Genomic DNA, 19,988 nt, shown 5'->3' on the forward strand with positions numbered 1-19,988 from the left:
GTTGAGGTTGGGGTTGGTGGCTGGAGAGGGCATTATGTCACCAAGTAGTCACATATTGCAGTACATGCATGTGTGTTGGAGTGTATCTGTATGAACTTGGGTATGAGAGCGTCTATCCATGACAGGTGGGATATTAATAGAAGAAAGCTGTGTGTCACTGGCAGTTCCCTTACAACACACACAAAAGGCTGTCCCTGCATTGGAGATACATCATAACAACAATCAATTTAATAGCATAACTTCTGTGTCTGCCCACTGTGGTACCACCCATTACAACTGAATTGGTTTCAGCTTTGACCATTTTAATATCTGGGGAGATCAATTATGCTCGCACTTTTTTTTAGACTATTTACTGATATATTCATGGTGCACTTGCTGGTCCTTTTTTAACGGTCTAAAATGAGAAGAAAAAAAAAATAGACCTGTTCTTCCTTGTGCATTTTGAAGCGCCTCTCACCCACCTCAGCAGGGAAAGACCTGAGGCAGAGAAACTGGCAGTTTCAATGTGAAGAGAGGGAGGCAGTGGGAGGCCAAGCCCAAACCGATGAGCCTTATCTGGGCAGAGCATGTGTGAGCAGCCCTTCCACCCCCGCCTGTCCTGGAGCCCTGGCTGTCTGTCTTTCTTCCAGCTTAGAAAACACATATACTCTTGAGCATGTGCAAACACACTCACACATACACACTCACACATACACACACACACATACACACACACACACACACACACACACACACACACACACACACACACACACACACACACACACACAAATACACACACACACACACACTATTATAGATCAAAAACACATGCCCAGGATGTGCACAAGCACAGATATGCACTTTTTGCTCCCAGTCTCCTCCACATATTGATGAACACACACTCTGTGCCAAGCCAGTGTAGCCACCAATGACTTGAAGAGAGAGAATGTGTGTGTGTGTGTGTGTGTGTGTGTGTGTGTGTGTGTGTGTGTGTGTGTGTGTGTGTGTGTGTGTGTGTGTGTGTCTTTGTCTTTGTTTTATCTGCACAGTGCTTCTGTTGTAGTTCCTTGCAATAGAGTTGTAGCACATCAAAGCATTTAGGCAAAGCTGTCTTTTAAAGGCTGAGGTTGATAAACACGTTAGACTCTCTTCTTACTGTCTGTCGCTGTCGCATTTAAAGTAAGTTGTATAAACACCCCATACTCCTCTGTCATTTGAAGGTGTGTGTGTGTGCGATGTTGGCTTGGGGTTTTACACCTGCATGGGACTGAGTCATGAAATAAGATGCTAGAAGAGAATCAGCTGCAGGACTTTCTCCCCATTGGGACCATTTGCTCATTGACTTCTATCTTTTTAAATGTAAACTGTTATCGGACGACTCAAAAGGAGTTTTTTGTCCGACTTCAGCAGAGTCGGGTTACGGCTGAATGTACACACGCTCGTCTGAGTGTATGTCTGTGTGTGTAGTTTGGTGTATGTGTGCATGTTTGAGTTGTGACTCAGTGATTTTGGGGATTATGGTATTAGGCCCTAGATGAGCAGGCCTGATCCTAAATCAAACACACACAGACGGTCTCTCACATCACACGCACACAATCCCTTCCAGGACAAGCAGTGTCAGCTGAGTCTTACACAGAGACGGCCTTACAGTCATATTGCCATTCAAAGCGACACATTCAGAGTATACTCAGATTAGGCCCATGATCGTCTTAGCATGTATTATGAAACAAGACGGCTGAACAATCCAACACCAACGGACGCTGGGCCTTGTGAAAACATTAATCTCCCTGCCATGACCTCAGATGATCCTCACCCTTTATTACGTTGGACATAAACCTACTTTCATAGCAGTAGACTTTAAATAATCCAGATAGATTATTTCACCATGAAATAGAATAAGAATCGGGTTCATCTGCAAAGAAAATTACATGGACAAAGAATGTTTTGGTGTCATCAGAACCATTCATCACACATGATGCAGTCGACAGATTTGAAACAATGCAGTTTTTAATTACTTTTTCATCCATCTGTCTCTCTCTGTTTGTCCTTCCCTTTCTTTCATGCTTCAATCCATGACAATTCCTTCTCCTCCTTACCTTGCAAACCTGTCTTTCTATTCTCTCCTCTACCCTTCACAACTTCAACTTTGCATGTTATTGTGCAGGTGTGCCAGGCAGTGACTACATCAACTCTAACTATGTTGATGGCTACCGCCGTCAGAATGCCTATATTGCCACTCAGGGCTCCCTCCCTGAGACCTTCGGGGACTTCTGGAGGATGATCTGGGAGCAGCACACAGCGAACATCATCATGATGACCAAGCTGGAGGAGAAATCACGGGTAAGAATATGGAGTGGAATAATATGGGAGCATGGAACAGCAAGCATAGGCTAGGGTAACTCTGTACTCAATTCTTTGGTCAGGATTGTCATGGAATAGAGAGCATTAGGGAGGAGGTGAACAAATAGGGTAGTATAATAGTAAGTCAAAAAATACATATACAGTATAGAGGGACTGCAGAGTTATGCCAGGATCACACATTCAGCCCGATTTAGTCATTGCCGACAATTCTCCGGTGTCGGGCCCAATTATGAACGTAAGGAACAACAATTGATGCCTTAGGTTAGGTAGTTACTTTATTAATCCCCGAGGGGAATTTTTTTCACTACAGCAGCATACAGGAAGCAATAAGATAATAATAGAATAATAGAAAAGCCTTGTAGTGTGTCATAATTAAAGAACACCAATGAGGCATCTGCGACACCACACGACACCCCGACAAGTTTGGCATGTCAGAATGTTTTTGTTTTTACCTGCCGAGTTTGACATCCTACAACGTATTCCTTGACGTCGACCAACAACATCACACATAGTGCCTCTGTAGGTATAATTGTCAACTTCCTGAGTCTCCTCAGAATGAACGTGAAGGATGATTGTTCCGGATCATACTTGTAGTGTTACCAGTCTGCCGACAGAGACGCTGCAAGAATTTATCGCCCTTTGATTCCCTAATCTGATATAATTACTAATCGTGAAAGACAAATATACCGTTTAGTCTGATCCTGGCATAAATTAGCACAGGACATGACAGATAATAGGAAAGAAAAAATGTTGTAGATTAATATTATAAGAGTGGAGTGATAGAGGGTAACATAAGCTTTAGTAGTGTATGGTCAACTACAGTAGATGAGTATATCTTTTAGGGGTGTTAGTGTTGAGTGTTTCAAAGTTAGAAAAGTGTTCCTTAAAGTGAGTGAAGCACAATGAGCATTCTTTTTTTTTTCAAAGGAAAGGTTTTTATGTTTTGATTATGAAATGTACATATGTACAACATATAATTAGTATAGATTTACTGTTTGGTCAAAAATAAATATTTTTCAGCAAACATCCAAAATGCTACAAAAGAATACCGACACATCGTCCTATGTTGACACTGACAGAAATGTATTTTTTTCATGTTCTGTGTCTTCCAATATTCTTCTGTGCAATTTTTCTTTAGTCACATTTTAAATGTTTCTGTGGAAATGTTTGACTCAGCAGCGCTTATAGTAACACAGAGTGTAAAGTACAACTGGATGTTCCACTGACACTAATACAGGACTGATACTGGTAGAAAAGGTCTGAATAGGAAACTTTTTTTTCACCCACTGAGGGGGAAAGGATAAAATATAGGATGAAGGAGTAGACAGAGGGGACATGGTGAGGATAGAGGTGAGAAGGACGGGACCATTATTGAAGATTACTGTGTAGTAACGAGTGAAGAATATAGTACAGTGAGATTACAGTTGAATACGGGAGGATAGGTTGGTTTGAAAGCAATGAGGAGGCACAGGATGAAGTCTGGCAGAGAAATTAATTTATTAAGCTTTTTTAGGATGTGAAAGGACAGTAGATTCCAGATGGGTTCAGCAGAATAGGAAAGACATGGACAGGGCATGAAAGGAGGAGCTTGCATACATCATGCAGTATAGATTTAGAAGAGAATAAACAAATGGCATGATGACAACGCTTAAAGTGCTCTGGTTAAGTGGGAGGTGGACATTGAGAGCTGCATTTAGTATATCAGAATAGAATACAGCAGAATAGAATAGAGTAGATCAGTGAGAGGCACCTGGGGGAATTACACATACAGCTAAATTGGATAGGTAATGAATTAGAAAATCATTTGGCTTCAAGGCATTTTGCCGTTGTTAACCGAATGTGCACTTGAGTAAAAGTCCAATGTAATGAGAATGTCATGTTAGAATATAATGAACAAGAATGGCTTGAGGTATGAATCATGATTAAGTGCTAACCAATTATGTCCAGAGCCCTTTTCAGAAAATGATCCTTTCTTCCCATCTGTGCTTCTTTTCCTATTAACCTGTGCCCTGTGTTACAAACTCTGTTTCCTTTTCAACTTTTTCCAACTGTCTCTGTTGTGTCTGTTTGACCCTCAGATGCCCTCTTATTTCTTCTCTAAGGCAAGACCCCTCTTTCTCTCCTTTGCTAATCCCTTTTGAAATGCAACCTCACCTCACATGGTTTTCTCCTTTACCTCCTTCTCTATTTTTTTTTCGGCTGTTTGCCCTTTTTCTTTCTCAGCAATAGCCAGTGCACAGAGTAAGAATGCAGAATTGTATTCAACTCACCACAAAGCTCTCAAGGTTAACTTGGTCTGAAATGGGTTTTTATTGTAACCAATGCAGTTCAGAAACAGTGTACATCAGAGTGTACCGTTTGCATGATCACACCCACAACTGTTTTCTCTCTTCCCCTGTCTTCTAACTATTATGCAGCCATGAAAGAAAATATGCACTCTCTGGTTACACGATCACTTGGCTTAGCAGTAAGCTGCTACCATCTTTAAACATAATGGCTCTTTAGTTTGTGAATGCATATTTAGCTTTAAATTCAATAATATGGTTAAACATCATGCAATAAAAGCATTCAATTTTTAACATATTTCGCTTTTTATATCTGCCCACCACCTCTGTGTCTACTGTTTGAGGGAGCAGTGGGCTGTGTGTTTAAGAAAATGATTTAATCTCATTTAACACCTCTCAACATCATGCTATTATGTGTTTCACATTAACAACACAGATGATCACAGATGGTCCTACTGTCGGAATCCTGCCAGTATCCTTTCTTTTAGCACCATTCAAACCACACGAGAGTTATGCTGTTAGCCCATAGATCAATGGATAATATAGTCTTCACACCAGGCATTTTCTGCGATCCTGTTTAGTCTGTGGCAGTGTAGCATCCCCCCTACATGGACAACCATTCCTGTCCCCACAGTGTCTCAAGGTCTGGTGGGAAAACAACAGTTGAAAAGCTGTAATTACAGCCTGAACGTACCGGGCCAAAACGCATAATCCCCAGTCTGGAGCAGTGGAATGCAGAGCAAGCTGAGCTGAGCTCCCTGCTGTCTTTGATGTGAGGACTGGAGGGATCAGCACATAACGTTTGGTTTGGCCTGATTCTGCCAAGTCCCCCCCCTCCCCCTTTCATCTCTTCTGGGATTTTTTTTTTTTCCTTTCTCCTCTGTGGTCTCTGAAGCTGAGCTGAAGAACTACAAATATGACCGCTCTATACAGGGGAATTCTAGGTGTTTTGGTGGTAAGGGATGCTGGGATTTGGTGTGCCGTGCGTAGTTTTGTGGGGATTAGTGAGGTTGGAATGGAGGGCGATGTACAGCATAAATATGTGAAGGCTGAACTTTACGCATCACTTGGCTTCTCTGAGCGCTGTGGTGGATCCGTGTGAGAGGCCACCAATCTATGGCAATTAACTTTTAGTATAAAGCACACCAGAAGCAGAAACTCTCTCCCCCATATTTCTCTTTCTGTCACTCTTCCCCTCACACAGTTACTAAAACCCCTTCCACACGCTGGGTCGTTTCTATATGTAAATTACTGTCAAAATCTTGCAAAACTTCCTCACTGATCTGCTTCATCACTCCCGTCTTTTTTGGCCCCCCTACACGAACACTTGCACCCACGTCAGCTCTTTCTTTCTCTCCTCTGTCACAAGAAATGTATACAAGCGGCTCGGCATCTCTCAAAACTTCTCTCCCCTCTTCCCTTGTAGGTGAAGTGTGATCAGTACTGGCCAACACGTGGTACCGAGACCTACGGCCTCATCCAGGTCACTCTGCTGGACACAGTGGAGCTGGCCACCTACTCCGTCAGGACCTTTGCTCTTTACAAGGTAACATGACGTGTAGTGGAGCGTAACGGGGGCTTGTGTGTATTGAAATGTTCATATATTTATGCAGCTGAGTTTGTGTGTGTAGCAGTTGTGACAGTTTGGACATGAATGTGTTGTTGACTTTTTCATACATTATTAAACTTTCCGGTGAGTTTTAAAGTGATTTTTCACATCATGGTGGCCTGTTGTCTCTTCTAATTCTTAGTTTTTAGATTTTAAAAATACATTTTGATCAATTATTAACCAGTAGTGTTTGTCATGTCCACATGTACTCAATATGCTAGCCATGAATTGTTGTTGTCTGTTATCTCCCAATTAGAATATCTACAAGTGAATCTGATTTCTGACTTGATTGAACAGCAGGTCTATAGTAAAACTAGTGCTGATAGACCATAGGCGAGCTCGTACTGTACACCATCCTGTAAATACTCAGGAGAGCACCAAAAGCTTATTAATAAGTGACTGAAAACAATAAAATATTTTAAACAAATATTATTATTATTTTATTTTTTTTAAGAACGTTTGACACGAATTACAGTGCCTAGCTGTTTCAGGAAAGTAGTTATCCTGTTTTTAAAAAAAACTAACTACTTACTTGTTTTTCAAGATTTACATCTTCAGAAGGACACAAAGTATTGAAAGACAACCTAATGTATAGATTGTCTTAGTTTTTTAATAGGATTTAAAGACGGTAAGAAAAATACAGAATAACACCGGCTTTATCTTTAACATTGTCTGTCTGTGTGCTCGTCCAGAGCGGCTCCAATGAGAAGCGTGAGGTTCGTCACTTCCAGTTCACAGCCTGGCCGGATCACGGGGTGCCCGAACACCCGACCCCCTTCCTGGCCTTCCTTCGCCGAGTCAAGGCCTGTAACCCTCCTGATGCAGGACCCATGATTGTCCATTGCAGGTATGATGTATTTTTGACTTCATCCATTTTTAACATTCACGGAACCAAAATCCTTCCTGATATAAATCCAGTGGTCCAAAAAGAAAACAAATCTAGTCTTTGATTGTGTGTGTGTGTGTGTGTGTGTGTGTGTGTGCGCTATAAACACTTATGTGTTATTTTGGGTTTTACGTTGCAAAGTAATTTTCAAAATCCCAGGACTCTGTAAAAATCAACAAAGTCCAAGAGCACTTGTATAAAAATCATGAACTAAAATAAGATTGACCTGCTATTATGCAAACCCCAAACTATCCATACTGGCTGAGACGGCGACATTCCTCCCTTAACAACATCCATCATCTCCGAGGTTTAACAACAACATCAGCCACCATGCTGACCGTGCTCTCCATAACTACCTTTCACAATTGACAGTTTACTGTTTAAACTGGTGGGAGATCTGGGTTCAGAAGTTTATATTCAAATGAGCTGCTGTGTAAACAGCAGGAGGCTCACATGTTGGATGGAGGAAGATTCTGGAAACTTGTCATTATAGTCTTGGCACCATGTTGAGCTCCAGAGCTGGAATGAAGTTACTGTTTGCTCTCACCAGTGAATGAAGAAGACAGAAGCTAGCGGAGGGAATATGGAGCTGAAGCTATCGGGAGGAAGAATTAGTGTGTGGAGGAAGAGAGGGAGGGAAAGAAGAAGGGGATTGAGACAATGATTGAGAGGAAGAGGAAGCGAGGGACCTGGAGTTAGAGGAGGAGATATGTGCAGAATGAGAGAGGGTGAGGTCAAATCCAGGACGCAGTGAATGAAAATGATGAATTAAAGAAAAGGAGAGGTGGAGAGAAAATGGAGGCAAAAAAAAAAAAAAAAAAAGGTACAAATGTGAGAGTGAAAAAGTGGGGTGGGTGGGAGTGAGAGTGGTGGAGGGGTACTTAGGGAGAAGATAAAGAAGCAGGCAGACGAGGGCGGGAGGTGGTGGAAAGGTTGGCAGCAGAGCAGCTCTTCCTAATCTTCCGTAGCAGTCAGATGGAGTATCTAACAGGATTATCAGTCAAATTTAATTATCCCGGCAAGACTCCATCATAATGTGCCTTAACATATCACCCAGCCCCCGTATCAAACAATGGACCCAATCTCATTCCACCTGAACAACACACTGATATGAATTTAACCATATAAAAGGCTTTCTTATTCACTTGCACAAACTTGCTTGGTCAGGTTGTCTCACCGTTTAGGTACCAGCACAGCAAAAATGTGAAGTGTTTGGGTGAGCACCTAACTGTATTATATTTCTGTATAGTATGTCGATAGGAAGGATATCTTCCTAATGCCAGTGAAACGGTGATGCTGACTCATTGCTGATGTCAATTTTTACATCCTTTGTTGAAAATATTGCTGGCTGGCATCTTTGTGATACTGATTCAGTCACAGTATGTTAAAGCTTTGCAGGGCCAGATTTGTACCAGGTGTGAAGACACAGCACACACTCACAAAAATGATTGCTCATATCCCAGATTATGTGAGAAAACCACATCACCATCTGTTCTCCTTTTCCCGTTCAGTGCTGGAGTGGGCCGCACTGGCTGCTTCATCGTGATCGACGCCATGACGGAGCGCATCAAGCACGAGAAGACCATCGACATCTACGGCCACGTGACGCTGATGCGCTCCCAGAGGAACTACATGGTCCAGACGGAGGACCAGTACATCTTCATTCATGATGCCCTGCTGGAGGCTGTGACCTGCGGGACCACCGAGGTCCCTGCCAGGAACCTGTACTCCTACATCCAGAGGCTGACGCAGATTGAACCAGGAGAGAATGTCACCGGCATGGAGCTGGAGTTCAAGGTGAGGAGTACTCGCTGTGTCCCAGAAGATTGTAAAATTATGAGCCAACTGATTTATGGTGCTTCATAAAACTGATTGCAGATAATAATGTGACACTTCACTGGTCTCTGTGAGGAAGCGTTACCTTTCCCTTGCCCCTCCCCCTGCAGAAGGTCAAACATCAGTCAGCTTTACGAAAGCATTCCTGCAGTCTCTACTGTAGATATTCAGAGACATTGAGCAGGTTAATTCAGTGTCTAAAGATGGTCTTTGTACCTACAACGCCATCCTGTCACCATACAGAAAGTTCGGTCAATGAGTGTGGTATACAAAACATCTGAGGCTTGGATCCCGAATGTCTTCCATCGTGCTGTAAAGGCTGTAATTTCTAAGTTAAAGAAGTCCTCTTACTTAAAGGAAGACGACTCTTAAGTATGTAGCTACAGCTTAAGACATGCTGGTAGGCCGATTTTGTTTCCTTTTAACAGGGGCTGGTTATCTGTTTGTTTCCAGGCTTTATGCCAAGCTAAGCTATCTTGCTGCTGGCACAAGCTTCATATTAACCTTATTCCAAGAATGCCCGGTATGCATTTATCCAGCCAGTGCGGGAATGTCTCGCCAGACACCAGATTTTAAAACTCTGAGAAATATATAGTATACTATGAAAGACAGAGATTTACGCGGAGTTGAGAGACTTAATCAGCATTGTGTGAACTTGTTTGGCTTGAATGAGACGGAGTATATTTATATGTAAAAGTCCCGTACTAGCTGTTTAATATAGTAAAATAGTGAATGAAAACGTTCATAAAAAGGCATAAAAGAAATACAAAGAAAGTAAAGTGCCAGTGAAGTGATGAATCCACTTAAGTGCCATCACAAATTTCACCTTGAAAACAATAGTTTACCAATAAAAATCCCACCTGAAGCTCCATTCAGAGACAGATTGTTCTCACTACAACAGCTTGGGAAGAACATTGTCCATAAGGACATACAGATTGTTATGAATGTGGAAGATCTGACTTTGATAGCCACTGAGCATATTTCCCAGGGCTGTTATTGGTTCTTACAGTTTCAGTCCCCCTCAGAGAGTTTCATATAGTCAGGATGGACGGTTGGATTTTAAGGGGATTATGGGATTGCAGTTTTTGGATCCAAGGTAAGAGAGTTCTGGCGTGGGTTTCAGGCTACAGTTTTAGGAGTTATATGGGCAAATACATAAAGACAAAATAATGTAGGCCAGAAATCTGCAGTTTGAAATAAAGTCTTTGGAAAAAGTTGTGGTACTTCTCAGAAATGTAGGGAGCTGATCAGAAACCACAGTGATAACAATGAAACATATGCATCAGTACACAAGCAACGAGAGTGAGAACTGAAGGGATTCAAAGAGGTATTGAGAAATGTTATTTTCCCTTTACTCTAGTTGTTGATATTTTGTTTACTGAGATATTTACTCCTTGGAGATGAGGTCTCTGCTGACCTGTCTGGTCTGGTCTGGGTTAAAGGTGAATGAGTTTTAGCCATACAGGTAAACGTTGAAAGCAGGTGGCTTAAATTTTTCCTGGAATGGTTTTATGTCTGCTCAGACGCTCAGAGGGCAAAGTCAACACAAAGCGACTCTCTGCAATCTCCTTCATCCTTTGCGCCAGCATTCCTCTCCTAATATTAGCGGTCTCCTCAGAATGACAATGAACTGAGCGCTCACTGAATTGTTTGTTCAGCCTCATATTGATGTAAAACATATGCCAGGGTGTCCCAGTCACCGCATTTCATCTCACTTATGGGACGTTGTGGAGAGCTGTCTGAAGCGGCACTTTCCACCTTCATCAACAAAACACCAAAAGGATGGAATTTCTGATGGAGGAGCAGCATGAAGTCCCAAAAAATAAAGTCACAGAAAGTTGAAGCGTGTGGGTGAGAAAAACAAGAAATGAAGATTTTCTGGCAGCTTTTCGTAATCCAACACCCTCTTAATACATTGTGTTTTTGTTTCCTCAAGTGGAGAGTTGCCTGGTTGAGTTCACAGAGTTTTCCAACAGAGCATGATTTTATCCAACCGATGGTGAAAACATTGGCATGTGTCGAAGCGGAGAAAAGTTTAGTGTTTGCCAGACTTTATTGATAAGACCCGAGTCTAATTCCAACCAAATGACATGAAGAATTACTATTGTTGATGCTGGAAACTGGGTTCAAATGAACTGCTGAACTTGTGGTTAGTGGGATTTTCCAGCGTAGTCTGTCTGTAAAAAAATAAGGTACTGCTGTTTCTCCCACCGCGCTCCGGTAGCCTCTGATGGTCGAGGCTCAGTTCATGAGACCGCATTGTCTTCCCCTCACCCTCCCTCCACCACCCCTCTCCGAGTCTGCGGTTTCCCCTCTTTCTATTCTCTGTAGGTCTGTGATTCGTTTTAAGCCATGTCATCCACTGGTCGACTGTGAGCGAGAGTGTACAGTATGTGCTCACGTCTGCCTGTCTGCACGTATCTATGTGAGTGTGTGTGTGTTCCAGGGTCTTTGTCTTTTTTTTTCACTGCTGCAGGATCAACTGTGGTTCACATGTGTGTAGAGACAGTGCGGGGCCTTGTGGTCTCCTGCACCCCGACTCTTGATTTTCTCCTTCTTTCTCTTATTCATCCTATTATATTCCCTCTTCCATTCCCTACCGCTGCCCTCATCCCTCTATATCGCCCCTGCTTTGTTTATTCAACTGAAGATGTCTGACTAAATATCCTCGGGCCTGCCGAGTCAAGCTGATTTTCTAATTTCACTTGTCCAGTTTGCCAGAGGAAAACTAAGCCTTGTGCTAAATACATTTGAATGAGGTCCTTGAAAGCTTCCTTTTTATTTTCCTTCCTTCCTTTAATACATCGCTCCTTTATGTTATGTGTGCTCTCAGCAGCACTGCCTCCCAGGCCCATATCCTTCAAATGTCAAACATGTCTTCATGTGTCAGTCTGTGTCATATTCTAAAATATTGATTTCTCTTTTATTCCAGCGTCTGGCCAGTGCCAAGGCCCACACATCACGCTTCGTCAGTGCCAATCTGCCATGCAACAAGTTCAAGAACCGGCTGGTGAATATTATGCCGTACGAGACCACGCGTGTGTGTCTGCAGCCAATCAGAGGAGTGGAGGGATCTGACTATATTAACGCCAGCTTCATTGATGGATACAGGTCAGAGAACATCAGTTATTCTCTAATGTTCTCATACACCATCTGGAAGGGAGTGTCGTTTTGATATTTATATATATATTTGTGTGTGTAGGCAGCAGAAGGCCTACATAGCAACCCAAGGCCCGCTGGCTGAGACCACAGAGGACTACTGGAGGATGCTGTGGGAACACAACTCCACCATAGTTGTCATGCTAACCAAACTGAGAGAAATGGGACGGGTACGGACACAGGCACACACACTCATTTTATCAGGCACACTTTGTAGGGTGTACACGTTGGTATGGATTGGTCTTACAGGGATGCGAGCATCTAATTCTTCTGGTATTAGGGCTTGTAGATCTGGTCCCTGCAGGGATTAAAGCTGACGACAGCTAGTTTAATTGTCTGTATTGATATCTTCAAACCTATATTCCAAAAGGTACAGAGGATATATGTGATGAAGGCACGCAGGCTCTGAAGGAAAATCAAAGAATCAATAAAACTCTTTGAAACCAACACTAATTAAATTTCTTTAGGCTATAGCTGCAGCTCTTAGACAGTACACAAGGTTTCAGAGCACGACGTCCCACAATTTTAGACAGAGTTTTGCTCTTGATTACATGATCAGATATTGAAACATCACACAATATACTGGAATTTCTTATTATTATTCAATATCATTTTCAAGGACTGTCTCAATTGCAGCAGAATCAGAAGGTGCCTGCTCTTCTCACGACTTTCCTTTAGCAGAAGGTTTGATCAGGGGAGGACTTTTGTGCAACAGATCAGCTGTTTGATGTTTGTATGAAAAAATATGTGGTTAAATATAGAGGTTTCATTGTTAGGCATTTGTATTTTCAGTGAAAATCTAATAAAAATGATATTTCATGAGGTAAATATAAAAAATGTTTGCCATTGTGAAGTAGTGAGAAATCACACAGCACAGTGACCGAGTGATTTAAATTTCAAGAACATCGTATTTCATTTTCCATGAGATTGTCTTCAAATGAATAATGAATTTCACTAGTTATGGAGACATTTTCATGATGAAGTAGCCAGAAATTGTTCTCCTTACAATCCTTTAAACGTGACATAGAGATCTGAAGAGAAGTCTTTGAAATGTCCACTGCAGGAGAAGTGTCACCAGTACTGGCCTGCAGAGCGCTCAGCCAGGTATCAGTACTTTGTGGTGGACCCCATGGCTGAGTACAACATGCCCCAGTACATCCTCCGAGAGTTCAAAGTCACAGATGCCAGGGTGAGTGTTAGTTTGTGTGTATAAATGTGTGTGTTCTGGTTTAAAGATTTTGTGGATCTAAAAAGACAATTTTCCTCCTTGCAGGACGGCCAATCACGGACAGTTCGTCAGTTCCAGTTCACTGATTGGCCCGAGCAAGGAGTGCCAAAGTCAGGGGAAGGATTCATTGATTTTATTGGCCAGGTGCACAAAACTAAAGAACAGTTTGGCCAGGATGGGCCGATTACTGTCCACTGCAGGTGAGACTTCCTCCAAATGCCTCAGTGTTTTATATGTTGTTCACTGTCATGTGAAGACTGGTGACAAATGAAGCAACAATCTAAAGAGAGGGGTGAAGAAACATAAACAAAGTGTCCTCTAAGTCACCAGGTCACCTCTGAGAGCTTTTGAACAGATGTTTTAGACAGAGAATAATTTCTGGAAGATTATTGTTTGTCCCTCCAGTTGAGACTTTCAGAATCCATGTCAGCAACCATTTAATTCACCCTAAAACAAAAAAAGGTTTTAAAGACAAAACATACAAACATTGTCAGGTTACCATCCAAGATGCCCACAGAGTGAACAGAGATAAATTCCCACCTCTCTGTTAATGCTTACACGTTAACATTACAAACGGTGCCTGATCTGTGCCATGCATGTGGAAATAATCACTGGGAACTAACTTCTGTATCATTGTGAACATGAGACTTCAGTTTATTACACGTGGCTTCAGGTGCTACACTTCTAAATATTTCCAGCTCTAAATATTTTTCCACCTGTTTCCTGACAGTGCTGGAGTGGGGAGGACCGGTGTGTTCATCACCCTCAGTATCGTGCTGGAGAGGATGAGGTACGAGGGAGTTGTAGACATCTTCCAGACTGTCAAGATGCTGCGAACCCAGAGACCTGCCACAGTTCAGACAGAGGTGAGCTGTCCCACTGTCACTATTGCTCATGCTCTTCTTATCCTTAAAGAAACAATTGTTAATTTGCTGTCGCTTCATTTCTTTTACTTTGACTTGATATTCTTGTGCTCCCCTGCAGGACCAGTACCAGTTCTGCTACCGGGCCAGTCTGGAGTACCTGGGAAGCTTTGATCACTATGCAACATAAACCCAGTGGCCGTCTCTCATGTCACATTCAACCGAGTGCACTTTTGTCGGGTCACGTGCCACTTGAATAAATGCACTAGGCTGCGATGTGCGTTTGAAGATTTTGCCACCACACGCAGAGTGAATGGGGACCATCGGCTTATCCTGTACCCAGAAACATCAACCTCTAACTGAGCCATAGCAACCTGCTTGACAAGGGTGTTTCCTTCCACCCTCAGCCCAAACACACCCATTGGTCAGTCTGAAGAAGCAACTTCAACCACTGTTCCAATCAGAATACTTGATCAAATATAGATTTTTATTTGTTTCAGTGCTTTTGTGAGCACCCAGATTGCTTTTCGTTGTTTGGATGTGGAACTCTCACCTCGTCCACCACCAGTGTAGCATCACCAACCTAAATACAGGACCCAGCTACAGTATTTTTCTGTCACAGGAAATCTAGATTTTTCTATCATGAGGACTGTCTAGAAGGAGTCTACAAATCCATTTTATGGAAGCCTTGTGGACTGAAAGAACTGGGACTTTTGAGCACCAGAGAATTGCCAACAGGATACTGAAAACACAGAGCACACAGTATTAAAAAGACAAAGGACACACATCCAAAAAAAAAGAAGACACCAAGAAGTGTTTTAATCTGTTTTATTTTGGAAACAGACTCTCGTTTCCCATGAATGAAAACGAAGATATTTCTACCATACAGTAATAAACACCACCAGTTCAACCTTACGCTTCACGATTTAAGATAAGGGAAGTTTAAGAGAGGTATAAAATGCATACCATAAAGTAAAACATTAATTTAGTTTTTTAGAACGATGTGACTATATTGTTTTTTTAAAAATGGGATATTCCTTATGGCACGTTCTGTTTCTGTTTTTATGGCTTTGTCCCCACTGACCATACGAAGGCAAAGTTGTATTTTTTCTGTGTAATCCAATGAGCTGTAGCCATTTTTTTTTTTTTTTTTTTTTTAAAGTGATACGGTACTGTTTTAAAGTGTACAATCAAAATCTAGTGTGGAAAATGTTCACAATTCTATGAAAAATGCCACCATTGAGTGTCACTCCTGTATTCTCCACCCACGCTCTTTTTTAAAATACTCACACATTTCGCATGAACACAGCACTCTCAACCTCATTACTATCTCGCCTGCAGTATCGGAGACCTGAAGACCGTTATTTGTTCATTCTCCACGGGCCCACCGGGGTTCAGCGCCGACACTGTTGCCACCAGGAAGCCCCGAGAATAATCCCACCAAGTTGTTCTGTGTGTACGTTGAAAGGAAGCCAGATTGAACACAAGTGCAGAGAGCATGATATAGAGAAGAAAACCAACTATTTATGTGTCCAAATAAGCTTCACAAAGAGTTCTCAAGCAGGGAGCGAGAGAGGGACGTAGGAAGGGGGTGGGATGGTGTGGTGTCGGGGAAGGAACAATTTTCTCACTGGAATGCTCACCTTTGACTTTTCTCTCTGTCTGATTCAGTGTGCAATAAGTAGATGTATCATATATTTTTGTGTCAAGTCACTAACTGCAGTTATGATGATAACAATGATATTGATGATGGTGCATCATTTTTCCAGACACAAGGATGTTACCCTTGTTATGGTTCCCGCCACCATTTAATGTGTCCGGACAGAGGAGTAACCTCTGACCTCTTAGGACGTAGACCTTTTATCATGTCACAACTCCAGTAGATGATGTCATCCTTCTGTGTGTCACAGCAACCGACGAATGATCAAACTCATATTTAAAAAAAAATACAGCATCTAATAAGTATTTTGATTTTAGATTTCTAGTGCCTTATATTACACGCCTATTTTGATAAAGTTACTTTAAAGGGTTTTTTGTGTATTTTATGTATGTGTGTTGTGTGTGTGTGTGTGTGTGTGTGTGTGTGTGTGTGTGTGTGTGTGAACTGAATGTGTGTATATGATTTTGTTACGTTACTGTATGTAAAAGTATTGTGTGTTCTGTTTTTCGGCTGTGAAATATTGAATGGGAGGCTCTGTGTAGGCTGGATAGTCGTACTCATCATTTTAAACCCAGCAACTGCATCATCATATCTCTTTTATCTTACATGAGACTCAACTGCAGACTAAATGTGGTTTCAAGGTAGATTATCAGCCTTTTGGACAGAAAAGGTTTCTACGTCTAGCTTTCCATCTTTTCTTCATAGGACACGTACACAAGCTTTGTGTATATACTCTTCTCATGGAGACTTCAGTTCGCCTGCCATTCAATTTTGGCCACGCTAGCGACTTTGGCGCAGACTGTGAGCTGGCTCAGACAAGTCACACTCGCTCAGCTACTGTATGTAGAAATCTATATAAAGCTGAATGGCAATGGCTTTCTGTCAGTTTAAAAAAAACATATACTTGCGTAATCCTCTTCAACTAAAATCAGCCAAACTGTTCATCTGATGTCTACATTTCTGGACGTTTTCCTTTAACAGCAAAGAGTTAGAGAAGTTCAGGTGCTACGTCTCCAATGACACAGAACCTACATAGTCATTTTTCTTTTGTATCTCCATTAACGCTTGACCATATAAGGGATCGTTGACAGTTTTCCACCATCTTACAGTAACCCTGTTGACGTTTTTTTGTATGCATGGTACCACTTTTGAGATGCCCCTTTGGTCGCACCTGTTACGGGAAGACTTGCACTTTCTCTCTTTGTACTATGCACTAATACTAGTATCCTATTATCTCTGATAGCCCCACCCCCAAAAAACGAGTCTTACTTGAACTCGGTAAAGATGGACCCTGTAATGCTCACATGGTTGTGTATATGTAAATAACACAAAACACAGAGAGTAATTGAAATGCATAAATATAAATAAATGAATGATTAAGGTAAAGAGTGAACAGAAATTTATCAGACATAGTGATCTAATAAGAGGCTGCACCTGCAATCACAGTATTATGGCACAGCAGTATGTGCAATACATCACATTGTGGATTTGTCGTACCACAAAGAGAAATTTCACAAAAAAGTGTTCTATTTTACCCCCAATGTATCATGTAGATGGATAAAACTGGAGTTTATGAAGTGTATAAAAATGAAAACATGGTGTGTTACTTGGATCAGTTACCTCCAATTGGTCTGTACATGTAAACCCTTTTGTTTTGTTTTCTGCTCCGGGTCAACAAGTGCTTTTTATTTTCTTACATTGGTTCTCGGAGCGTGTGAAAACTGAAAAACAGGTCTGTATGGTTTTCTGTTCTGACACAAGTTTCATTTGTTACAAATAAACTCAAGTGAAAAAAAACAGTCATTTTTTAATGTTACTACAACAGTAACTTCTGAATATGTTATTTGGGATATAAACACTGGCCCAAACTGTAGATATTTGTGATTTTTAGGTTGCCTTGTTGTTGATGGATATTCTTACAAAAAATGATTTTCAATTTTGCAATACTATAGAAACAAGCTCCAAACAGCCACAAATCAAAATTGTTTTTATTTTTTGGCTTTTCACATAAAGGACACACGGGAAAAGATTTTACTGGTGTTGTTTTGAAAGAACATGTTTCAGCTACTATACTTTACAATGACATGGTTATTAATGCATTAACATGGACAATAATGGGTGTCATTCTTTTATTTAATTTATAAAGATGAATTTTTAGAGACCCAAAGGAAAATGTGGGCATTTTTCAACCTGGACCTTATTTTCCCATATTTTGGGTATGAGTAACAAATGGAGACAGCAATTTTTGAAATTGATCCAGTATTAAGCGCCGCACCTGCAGAACAGGCTGCATTGTAAAACAATCGCTCCCCGTCAATATAAATCCACTAAAAGTACTTCTTTTTTTTTACCACTGACAATCTCAGACCCTTAATGTAAGTATCTGACAATATTATAGGAGGAATACTTAACCTAGTCAGAAGTTTCTCTCTGAAACTTGCTGGACATATTTCCACTATAATATAAAACCCTTTACTTTCGTGTCAAAGTTATGTTGGTTTTAAGGCTGTTGTGGGGAAGGACAGTTTATAACTTGTTCTTTTCCGTGCATAATGGATACGACATCTGAGACCAAACTCACTTTAATTTTTAACGACATCAATGTTTTCCGCTTGCTGTCTTTTCATCATAACTCGGTTATATCGGCTGAAAACAAAGTTTTGAGTCAACCTAGAAACTCACAGCGTGCTTTGCAAAATTGTCAGGGCTGATTTTAAATATATTTAAAAAAACACGAGCTGAATGTTCTGCAGGTAATACGGTTTATGGCGAAAACGTGAAAAATATTTGGTTCTTTTCCAGGTCATGCTAGATGGGCTATGCTCCAACAAAGGCCTTTGGGTTGTAGAAAAAAGATGCCATTAATATTTACTTGGTCATAGATCTAACAAAATGGTAATGTCAGTTAAGCTGCCGTGAAACTGCCCGTGGTGAACAGCAAAATGTTCAACTGAGACGAACTGGTGGCAGTGCAGAAATGGGAACACTCTTGAGTTCACAACTATATATTGCAATTAAATACAGTAGAGAAGTGGTCCTAGGAAAATGAATCCGAATGACTCGGGTGATCTGGTGCCACTAACGGGTCGAAATAATAGTTTACGAACCGGAACAGCTGGCACCATCCCACTCCAGTGGGTGCTTCCTGTGTGGGCGTGGCCTCAGTGAACCGGCTCACCTGTGACATATTTTCACTGATCAAAGAAGCAAACATGGGGATTACATTTTCCTCCTCAGTTTGTTTGTCATGTTCGACAATGATCTGTAAGTTTGCTTTATTTGATTGTTCATGAAATTACATTTAGCTTTGTGGTGTGTTATTTGGTGAAAAAAATGCAGTGTCAGGTGGTGGTTACAATTCAAATTGTTTCTCACTATGAGAATGGCATTGAGCCTCTCGGCCTTTGCTCAATCAAGACAGGTATGTAATCCGCAATAGCTGAAGCTGATGTCTGACAGTCTGATATGTCCTGATAAGGCCAGCGTACAGACAACCACCCTCTGGTCATACTTCAAAAAAATGTCTCTCTCCCTGATGATAAAATGTTAAGAATAGCAGCATTATTTCCGTTAGTCTCTATTTTTTATTCCAGCATTTTAATTCCAGCTATTTTTCAACAATGTTGTGTTTGGATGTGTAATGAGCATACCAGTTTGACAGGGCTTCCTGCCTTGCTATTCTTTTCATCTTGTTAAATCCATATTAGGAAACAGGTTGAGGCAGTGAGTGGACAGCTGAAGCTGATGCTCAGTCATGTCTGACATGTCACAGTAAAGTCACAGCAGATGAACTTCCAACGTCTCTACCAGGCTGAAGAGAGACTCTTTCTGTAAAGCAGAACATTTGAGAACGGTCTTCTCACCGTTGCACCTCGGCGACTCGGTTGCATTTTCCATGATATCTCATTTCCTCTATTGGATTTCCTCTGCTAGACTGTGTGGGCTCTTTAAAGCCATACTCTTCTCCTTTTATCTGTCTGTTCTTTTCACTCTCCTGTAATGCAGCAGTATATTAAACAATGTAGCATCCGGTACACAGGAAAATTGTTGCTTATTTCTGGTGAAGCTTCTGAACAGACTCGTTCTCTGTAGGAGACTGAGCAAATGAAGGTTTTACTT

At 41.3% G+C, this 19,988-nt stretch overlaps 1 protein-coding gene across 11 annotated transcripts in view; it reads left to right on the top strand.

Annotated features, from left to right (window-relative positions):
- Positions 1 to 17,984, top strand: part of ptprdb (protein tyrosine phosphatase receptor type Db) — a 150,521-nt gene extending 132,537 nt beyond the window's left edge. For 3 of the 11 annotated variants that reach the window (XM_069167781.1, XM_069167782.1, XM_069167783.1), the window contains 11 exons: positions 2,147 to 2,322; positions 4,422 to 4,445; positions 6,055 to 6,174; positions 6,930 to 7,084; positions 8,635 to 8,920; positions 11,892 to 12,070; positions 12,162 to 12,288; positions 13,182 to 13,307; positions 13,392 to 13,546; positions 14,077 to 14,212; positions 14,331 to 17,977. In XM_069167781.1, coding sequence (XP_069023882.1) covers positions 2,147 to 2,322; positions 4,422 to 4,445; positions 6,055 to 6,174; positions 6,930 to 7,084; positions 8,635 to 8,920; positions 11,892 to 12,070; positions 12,162 to 12,288; positions 13,182 to 13,307; positions 13,392 to 13,546; positions 14,077 to 14,212; positions 14,331 to 14,399 — 1,553 coding nt within the window. In that variant the 3' untranslated portion in view covers positions 14,400 to 17,977. Of the gene's footprint in view, positions 1 to 2,146; positions 2,323 to 4,421; positions 4,446 to 6,054; positions 6,175 to 6,929; positions 7,085 to 8,634; positions 8,921 to 11,891; positions 12,071 to 12,161; positions 12,289 to 13,181; positions 13,308 to 13,391; positions 13,547 to 14,076; positions 14,213 to 14,330 lie in introns of all 11 variants that reach the window. The other 8 variants (XM_069167784.1, XM_069167785.1, XM_069167788.1 and 5 more) reach the window with 6 other exon arrangements.
- The last annotated feature ends 2,004 nt before the right edge of the window (positions 17,985 to 19,988 follow it).

This window comes from Embiotoca jacksoni, unplaced genomic scaffold (assembly GCF_022577435.1).
Source record: "Embiotoca jacksoni isolate LCO1_2020_lvr unplaced genomic scaffold, fEmbJac1.0.p SCAF_4, whole genome shotgun sequence".
Taxonomy (NCBI): Eukaryota; Metazoa; Chordata; class Actinopteri; family Embiotocidae; genus Embiotoca; species Embiotoca jacksoni.